Here is an 8,425-nt window from a genome sequence, read left to right as displayed (position 1 = left end):
GCTGCTCCAATGGCACAGGATGACCCCCGGGAGCCCTTCCTTCCTCCTGAGGAAATTCCAGACTCCAGGAGAAGGGGGGGTTCCCCTCAATGCCCAAACCCCAAACCCCTCCTTGGAGCTGGCACACCCCGGAGCGTGTGGAAAGACAAATAATCCCTAATTAATTTCACTCGTCCTGCCAAGAACCGATGGTTTCCTGCTCGAGAAATTTCCCGGCAGCGCCGTTCCCCCGTTTTCCGCCGTCTGCCAGGGCGGGAGAGGGGCAGGGCCGGCCCTGGGGCACCTCTTATCTCCTGCCCGCAGCCCTCGGCTCCTTTTGGAGCGGCAGAGTCACCCCCGGGCACCTCCTCGGTGTCCGAGTGGCCACCCCGGTGCCACCACCCCCGGTGCCACCCCCAGACTCGGAGCAGCATCATGGGCAACTGTGTCCCCGTGGTGAGTGACATCCCCCGCCCCAAATTCCTGTCCCTGGTGGTGGCACATCCCCCAGGAGGGGAGGGCTGGGGGGGGGCACGGGGGGGGTCCTTGGTGTGAGGAGGAAAATGGGGGTCCCCCAGTGCTGAGGAGGGTGATGGGGATCTCCTCCAGTGGGGTTTGGGGTGTTGAGTGGGGTTTAGGGGGTCTCTGGTGCTGAGTGGGGTCACAGGAGTCCCCAGTTCTGAGCAGGATCATGGGGGTCCCCAGTGCCCAGTGGGGTTTGGGGGATTTTTGGGGTTTGGGGGATTTTTGGGGTTTAGGAGTCCCCAGCACTGAGCAGAACCATGGGGGTCCCCAGTGCTCAGCAGGATCATGGGGGTTTCCAGTGGGATTTAGGGGGATCCCTGGTGCTGAGTGGGGTCACTGGAGTCCCAAATTCTGAGCAGGATCATGGGGGTCCCCAGTACCCAGTGGGGTTTGGGGGATTTTTGGGGTTTAGGAGTCCCCCAGAACTGAATAGAGCCCTGAGGGTCCCCCAGTGCTGAGGAGGGTGATGGGGATCTCCTCCAGTGGGGTTTGGGGGTGTTGAGTGGGGTTTAGGGGTTCCCTGGTGCTGAGTGGGGTCACAGGAGTCCCAAATTCTGAGCAGGATCATGGGGGTCCCCAGTGCCCAGTGGGGTTTGGGGGATTTTTGGGGTTTGGGGGATTTTTGGGGTTTAGGAGTCCCCAGCACTGAGCAGAACCATGGGGGTCCCCAGTTCTGAGCAGGATCATGGGAGTCCCCAGTACCCAGTGGGGTTTGGGGAATTTTTGGGGTGTAGGAGTCCCCCAGAACTGAATAGAGCCCTGAGGGTCCCCCAATGCTGAGGAGGGTCATGGGGATCTCCTCCAGTGGGGTTTAGGGGGTCTCTGGTGCTGAGTGGGGTCACAGGAGTCCCAAATTCTGAGCAGGATCATGGGAGTCCCCAGTACCCAGTGGGGTTTGGGGGATTTTTGGGGTTTAGGAGTCCCCCAGAACTGAGCAGAGCCATGGGGGTCCCCAGTTCTGAGCAGGATCATGGGAATCTCCTCCAGTGGGGTTTAGGGGTTCCCTGGTGCTGAGTGGGGTCACAGGAGTCCCAAATTCTGAGCAAGATCATGGAAATCCCCAGTGCTCGGTGGGATATTTTAGGGGATTTTAGGGGATTTTAGGGGTTTAGGAGTCCCCCAGAACTAAGCAGAGCCATGGGGGTCCTCCCCAGTTCTGAGCAGGATCATGGGAATCCCCAGTGGGATTTAGGGGTGTTAATGGGGGTTTAGGGGATCCCTGGTGCTGAGTGTGGTCACGGGAGTCCCAAATTCTGAGGAGGATCATGGGGGGGGGCCAGTTCTGAGCAGGAATCCTCAGTGCCCAGTGGGGTTTAGGGGATTTTTGGGGTTTGGCAGTCAGACCCCTGAGGATCCCCAGTGCTCAGCAGGATCATGGGAGTTTCCAGTGGGATTTAGGGGGATTTTAGGGGATCCCTGGTGCTGAGTGGGGTCACAGGAGTCCCCAGTTCTGAGCAGGAATCCCCAGTGCTCCCCAGTGGGGTTTAGGGGATTTTAGGGGTTTAGGAGTCCCCAGCACTGAGCAGCGCCCTGAGGGTCCCCAGTTCTGGGCAGGACCGTGGGGCTCCGTGTCCCCGCCGGCTCTGTGTGCACCCTCCGGGCTATGCATCCTCCCCGGGTCCCTCCTGGCAGAAAACGGCGCCATCCCGGCCCCCGTGTGTCCCTCCCTGATAACCCAGCCCTGCCCAGCCCTGCCCGCCGTCCCCACGGTGCCACCAGGGCCACCAGTGCCACCCTCCCCACGCCCACCCACAGACCCCCGGCATCCTGGAGACCGCGAGCTCCCTGGACCTGGAGGAAATCATGGGCGACCTCTCCTACGACGACAACACCTCCAGCAACGACACCCTCCTGGATTACGGCGCCGCGCCGTGCCACAACCACTTCTGTCCCCTCTTCCAGCGCGTCGCCCCCCCTTTCCTGGCCGCCACCAGCGTCGCGGCCGCGCTGGCCACCGGCGCCTTGCTGGTGGCCCTGGCCAAGCGTCCCCAAGCGTGGCGGTGGCCGCAGAGCCGGGCGCTGGTGGCGCAGCTGGCGCTGGGCACGGCGCTGTTCGCGGCGCTGCTGCCCGCGCTGGCGGCGGGCGCGGCGCGGGGTTGGCACCTGGGCACGGGGCTGTGCCGCCTCACGCACCTCCTGTGGCACTGGAGCGTCTTCGCCCAGGCGCTGCTGGTGGCCAGCGGCTCCTGCAGCACCGCCTGGGCTCGCTGGGACCCGCGGAGCCGCCGCTTGGCCGTGGCACTGTGGGCATCGGCGCTGCTCTTGGCCGCTCCGGCGGCGCTGGTCAGCGGGGTGGCAGCGGGCACCGCGTGTGTCCGGCGCGCCGTGGGCATCCTGGCACCGCTGTACGTGCTGCACCTGGCGCTGTGCCTGTGCCTGCTGCTGCTGCTGCCCGCGGCGTTGCTGCTGGCCGCGCTGGCCGTGCCGCGCCTCAGGGGGAACGGAGCCGGGCTCGCCTGGCTCTTCCTGGGGCTCTGGGCGCCCTACGGAGCGGGGCTGGCCGCGGAGCTCCTGCTGCAGGCCGGGCTGCTCCAGCCCACCTGCGGCTCCTTCGAGCGCTTCGACACGGCGCTGGGGCTGAGCGAGGCGCTGGGCGTGCTGCACTGCGGCCTCGGGCCCCTGGCGCTGCTGCTCGGCCGGAGCTGCCGCCGCCATGTGGGTGCTGCCGGGGGCTGCTGAGAGCCGGGGGATAATGGGGAGATCCGGGGCTACGGAGCTCCGGGGGCTGCTGAGAGCCAGGGGATAATCGGGGGATCCGGGGCTACGGAGCTCCGGGGGCTGCTGAGAGCCGGGGGATAATGGGGAGATCCGGAGCTACGGAGGTCCTGAGAGCCGGGGGATAATCGGGAGATCCGGGGCTACGGAGCTCCGGGAATGCCGAGTTTCGGGACTGCCGAGCTCCGACGGCTGCTGAGATCCGGGGGCCTCTGAGCTCCCGGGACTGCCGAGCTCCGGGAATGCCGAGCTCCAGGGGCTGCTGAGCTCGGGGGGATACGGAGCTCCGGGAATGCTGAGCTCCAGGAATGCCCCGATCCGGGACTGCTGAGCTCCGGGAATCCTGAGCTCCGAAGCTGCCGAGATCCCGGGAATGCCGAGCTCCGGGGGATACGGAGCTCCGGGAATTCCGAGATCCCGGGAATGCTGAGCTCCGGGAATGCCGAGCTCCGGGAATGCTGAGCTCCGGGATTGCCGAGCTCCGGGATTGCCGAGCTCCGGGAATTCCGAGATCCGGGGAATGCCGAGCTCCCGGGAATGCTGAGCTCCGGGAATGCTGAGCTCCGGGATTGCCGAGCTCCGGGATTGCCGAGCTCCCGGGAATTCCGAGATCCCGGGAATGCCGAGCTCCGGGAATGCTGAGCTCCGGGACTGCCGAGCTCCGGGACTGCCGAGCTCCGGGAATGCTGAGCTCCGGGGGATACGGATCTCCCGGGAATGCCGAGCTCCGGGGGATAGGGAGCTCCGGGAATTCCGAGATCCGGGGAATGCCGAGCTCCGGGACTGCCAAGATCCGGGGGCTGCCCCACGGAACCAAACGGACCCACGGCACCGGACTGGACCCCCAGCACTGAGTCCCGGTCCCCCCGCGCCACACTCGGACCCCTGGCACAAGCCTTGGCACTCTGGATCCCGGGCACCAACCTTGGCCACCCAGCACTGACCCCTGGCCAGCTGGCACAAGCCTTGGCACCCTGGCATCAGCCTCTGGCCCCACAGTGCCCCCACAGCGTCTGTCCCATACCCAGCACTCCCCCAGCATCCCCCGTTCTGTGCCCCCTGCCCTCTGTCCCCTCCCTTGGGGTCTCTTTGGGGCCGGACCCCCCGACTGCCCAGCACAGAAAGCCTTGGGGTGCCTCAGGCTGCCCAGGGGGGTCACCCCAAACTCCAGAGGGGGGTGGATCTTGGAAGTGATGGGATTTTTTCCATCTCTCGTGACAAGCCAAGAGGATGCAGCGGGAATTAAACACAACAAACACAACTGCCTGAGGCACTGCTCCAGCCCAGTTAATGAACTGGATGGGACTGGGAGGTGATGGGGAGGACGGGAAACGGAGGGGTGTGGGCTCCTCGTGCCTCCAAATTGGCAGCAGAAGTTCCTGAGGGAGCTTGGAGCCTGCCAGGGGGGCAGTGGGGGCATTTCCACCCAAAACCCACGAGGGCCAGCGCGTGCAGTCACGGGGGTGACACGGGCACAGCAGAGGGGACAATGGGGCTGCTCTGCCCGAGCCAAGCCCTGCAGGAGCTGGGGGCTCATCCCTGCTAAACCGGGGGGCTGATCAGTGGGGAATGAGCCCACATCGTCCCCAGAATTGGGGATCCATCAAACCCCTGCAGGGACTCGACACCCCCAGCCCGGCACCATCATTTGGGGCAGGCAAAACCTTCCCCCTTCCCACCTGCCTGTCCCCTTGGGTCACCGTGGTCACCCCAGGACACTCGGCCACCAGGGCTCCATCTCAGTCCCCTGGGGCAGGACAGACAGAGCAGAATTCAGGATGTGCCCCCAAACTGGCTCAGGGCAGGGGAGACAGGGGAACCTTTCCTTGTACCCCTCAGATGATTCCAAATCGAACCGCATCCCTCCAACGGGGGTTTTTCACAGCAGGCACACCTGGGGAAGGAGTGTTGGGGTCATCACCCAGGTGGGCACATGGCTGGGGTGTCCTTCCTTGTCACCCCGGTGGGGGGGACACAAAGCCAGAGCCCAGCCCCAAGGGGAGCCCCGTGCAGGCGGGTGACCCCAGGTCTTGTGGCACGGCCGCGTGATGCCATGAAATCACCCATGCCAGGCATGAAATCACCCACCCTGGGCATGAAATCGCCCCTCCCGGGCATGCCAGGCTGCTGCGGCTGGGATTGGGGACATCCCCCTGACAGTCCCCTCCCCTCCTCGAGCACATAAACTCAGCGGCAGCGCCGAGCCCGCCCGGCTCCAGCACCGACCATGGGCCTCCTGCAGCTCTGGCTGCCCGTCCTGGCCGTGCTCACAGGGATGGTGGCCCAGGAAGGTAGGGGGAACACCAGGGTGGGGGACAGGAGCTGGATGGTGGCCCAGGAAGGTGGGGGAACACTGAGGTTGGGGACAGGAGCCAGCACAGGGCAGGTCCAGGGGGACGTGGCAGCAGCTCTCGGATCTCTCTCGGCCAGCAGGGCTGGAGGATGCTGGAGCAGGGGACAGCCAGAGAGGGCTGTGGGACACGCCAGCCTCCCAGCACGTCACCTCTGTTGTCCCCAGACCTGTACCGAAAGGTGTTCGTGTTCCGGAAGGATCCCAGCGACGCCTACGTGGTGCTGCAGGCGCAGCTGGAGCAGCCCCTGCGCAACTTCACCGTGTGCCTGCGCTCCTACACCGACCTCAGCCGGCCCCACAGCCTCTTCTCCTACGCCACCAAAGGCCAGGACAACGAGATCCTGCTCTTCAAGCCCAAACCCGAGGAGTACCGCTTCTACGTGGGGGGAAAGTTTGTCACCTTCCGCGTCCCCGAGGGCCGCAGGGAGTGGGAGCACGTCTGCGCCAGCTGGGAATCCTCCACGGGCATCGCCGAGTTCTGGCTCAACGGGAAGCCCTGGCCGAGGAAGGGGCTGCAGAGGGGCTACACGGTGGGGGCCACGGCTGCCATCCTGCTGGGACAGGAGCAGGACAGTTTTGGGGGTGGCTTTGACCTCTACAACTCCTTCTCGGGGGAGCTGACCGACGTTTACCTGTGGGATGCGGGGCTGTCGCCGGATAAGATGCGCGCGGCCTTCCTGTCCCTGCGCCTGCCGCCCGCGCTGCTGGCCTGGAACAGCCTCAGCTACCAGGTCAAGGGAGATGTGGTGGTGAAACAGCGGCTCCGGGAGGTGCTGGGGGCCTGAGGGTTGTGGGTGGCCTCGGTCCCGCCGTCCCCTCCTCGCCCTTTGTCGCTCACACCCGCACCCCGTCACCTCTACAACCCAACACGAGGAACGTTCCTCACCTGGGGACTGGGTCACTCTGAGTGCCACCAACACCCAGGGCGCCCGTTCCCCATCCCACACCCCACAAGCTGCCCCATGGCCGTCCCTGCACGGGCAGGACACGGATCCAGCGGCTCCAGCGCTGCCCAGCCCCACGCGGAGCCAGGAAGGGGAAGGCTCCTCCCTTGGGGACAGGGGGATTGTCCCCAAAGCCAGTCCCCGCCACGCTCACACGCCATTTCCCAACAGTCCTGGGGCTTGGGGACGAAGGTCAGTGTCACCACCAGTCACTGTCACTCCTTGGAGCGGCTCTGGGTGGCTCTGAGGTCCCCCCTTTCCCACGGTGGTGACAGTGGCCGGGTTTGGCGGTGCCATGGGGCTGCTGTGGCTCTGCCTCCTCATCCTCACCGCGCTCTTCGGCCCCACGGCCCCACAAGGTAGTGGCACGGGGACACCACTCTGGGGGGCATGGGGACATGCAGGGCCGGTTGTGAGGGCACCCTGAGTGCTCCCAAAGGGTGCAGGGTGGGGGCAAAGGCGGCATGGAGGAACCCACAGGGGCACCCCGAGCTCTGCAAGGGAGGAACGGGCACGACACAGCCTGCAGGAGGGGGCACGATGGCAAAGGGGCACCCTGAGGACAGAAATGGGGGGTGGCAGGGACTCGACACTCAACACCCCGTGCCACAGCTGGTGGTGGTGGCACCCACGCCGGGTGCTGGACGTCACCTCTGTCGATGTCACCTCCCGCAGACCTGGGCAGCTCGGTGTTCGTGTTCCCCCGAGAGTCCCAAAGCGCCCACGTGCAGGTGACAGCAACGCTGGAGAAGCCCCTGAACAACTTCACCGTGTGCCTCAAATCCTACACCGACCTCAGCCGGCCCTACAGCCTCTTCTCCTACGCCACCAAAAAACAGAGCAACGAGATCCTGCTCTTCAAGCCCAAACCTGGCCAGTACGACTTCAACGTGGGCAACCAGTTCTTGTCCTTCAGGGTGCCTGAAAACCTCGGGGAGGTCGAGCACGTCTGTGTCAGCTGGGAATCCTCCACGGGCATCGTGAGCTTCTGGCTCAACGGGAAGCCCTGGCCCAGGAAGGGGCTGCAGAAAGGATACACGGTGGGAGTGCCAGCATCCATCGTGCTGGGGCAGGACCAGGACAGCTTTGGGGGTGGTTTTGATGCCAAGCAGTCCTTGGTGGGGGAGATTTCATCTGTGTACATGTGGGACATGGGGATCTCCACCACGGAGGTGGTGTCGGCCCTGTATGACACACCTGGCCAAACCCCCCTTTTTGGCTGGAACAATTTCCCCTACAAGATCGTGGGAGAGGTGTACCTGAAGCCCTGAGGTTGTGGGGGGTGTCCCCAATCCCTGCTGTGTAACCCCCTCCCCAAAAGCCACCCAACATTGCATAAATGGAGAAATGTGTTTTTAGGGTTCTTGTAGTTCTTAGGGGTGGGGGAGTGGGTTGAGGCCCCCCAAGGCAAAGCTCTGGGGGTGCAGTCCTGGAGCCCTTGGGGGGTTCAGCCCCATGTCCCTGGGGGATTCAGACCCAGAGCTCTGGGGGTGCAGTCCTGGAGCCCTTAGGGGGTTCAGCCCTGTGTCCCTGGGGGATTCAGACCCAGAGCTCTGGGGGTGCAGTTCTGGAGCCCTTAGGGGGTTCAGCCCCGTGTCCCGGGAGATTCAGCCCCCCATTCCTGCATTCCCCCAGTCCTGCAGACCCTTGTCCCGGCGGGTTCCAGCTCGCTGTCCCGGAGGTTCAGCCCCGTATCCCACAGCCCCGCGTCCCGCCGCGGCCCCGCAGCTGCGGGTCTCCCCCTCGTCCCCACGACACCCACCCGACCTCCCCCGTGTCCCCACTGTCCCCTGTGTCACCCCGCAGCGGCTTCTCCGGGCCCAGCTCCGCTCCAGCTCCGGCCCCGGTCCCCTCAGCTCCGGCCCCAGCTCCGGCCCCGGTCCCGCTCCACCTCAGCTCGGACCCAGCT

The 8,425-nt window shown here is 65.2% G+C and overlaps 3 protein-coding genes across 3 annotated transcripts; all 3 read left to right on the top strand.

Annotated features, from left to right (window-relative positions):
* Positions 1–335: 335 nt before the first annotated feature.
* On the top strand, positions 336–3,183 carry LOC132084873 (atypical chemokine receptor 1-like). Its single transcript, XM_059490149.1, has 2 exons — positions 336–435; positions 2,260–3,183. The coding sequence occupies exons 1-2, from the start codon at positions 415–417 to the stop codon at positions 3,181–3,183; spliced, it is 945 nt and encodes a 314-aa protein (XP_059346132.1). The 5' UTR covers positions 336–414.
* Positions 3,184–5,446: 2,263 nt separating this feature from the next.
* Positions 5,447–6,368, top strand: LOC132084874 (serum amyloid P-component-like). Its single transcript, XM_059490150.1, has 2 exons — positions 5,447–5,510; positions 5,738–6,368. Exons 1-2 carry the CDS (start codon positions 5,447–5,449, stop codon positions 6,355–6,357), a joined length of 684 nt encoding a protein of 227 aa, XP_059346133.1. The 3' UTR covers positions 6,358–6,368.
* A 301-nt stretch (positions 6,369–6,669) lies between these two features.
* Positions 6,670–7,872, top strand: LOC132084875 (C-reactive protein-like). The gene is made up of 2 exons (XM_059490151.1): positions 6,670–6,875; positions 7,192–7,872. The coding sequence occupies exons 1-2, from the start codon at positions 6,812–6,814 to the stop codon at positions 7,785–7,787; spliced, it is 660 nt and encodes a 219-aa protein (XP_059346134.1). The 5' UTR covers positions 6,670–6,811; the 3' UTR covers positions 7,788–7,872.
* The last annotated feature ends 553 nt before the right edge of the window (positions 7,873–8,425 follow it).

This window comes from Ammospiza nelsoni, chromosome 28, assembly GCF_027579445.1.
Source record: "Ammospiza nelsoni isolate bAmmNel1 chromosome 28, bAmmNel1.pri, whole genome shotgun sequence".
Taxonomy (NCBI): domain Eukaryota; kingdom Metazoa; phylum Chordata; class Aves; order Passeriformes; family Passerellidae; genus Ammospiza; species Ammospiza nelsoni.
This window is presented reverse-complemented; position numbering and strand designations above follow the sequence as displayed.

What these genes read in the sequence shown, in the direction of transcription:
- LOC132084873 (XM_059490149.1), top strand. Translation starts at nt 415, where the DNA reads ATGGGCAACTGTGTCCCCGTG. An exon ending in TGGGCAACTGTGTCCCCGTG is followed by an intron (nt 436 to 2,259) that starts GTGAGTGACATC and finishes GCCCACCCACAG; the next exon opens with ACCCCCGGCATCCTGGAGAC.
- LOC132084874 (XM_059490150.1), top strand. Translation starts at nt 5,447, where the DNA reads ATGGGCCTCCTGCAGCTCTGGCTGCCCGTCCTGGCCGTGCTCACAGGG. An exon ending in AGGGATGGTGGCCCAGGAAG is followed by an intron (nt 5,511 to 5,737) that starts GTAGGGGGAACA and finishes TGTTGTCCCCAG; the next exon opens with ACCTGTACCGAAAGGTGTTC.
- LOC132084875 (XM_059490151.1), top strand. Translation starts at nt 6,812, where the DNA reads ATGGGGCTGCTGTGGCTCTGCCTCCTCATCCTCACCGCGCTCTTCGGC. An exon ending in CGGCCCCACGGCCCCACAAG is followed by an intron (nt 6,876 to 7,191) that starts GTAGTGGCACGG and finishes CACCTCCCGCAG; the next exon opens with ACCTGGGCAGCTCGGTGTTC.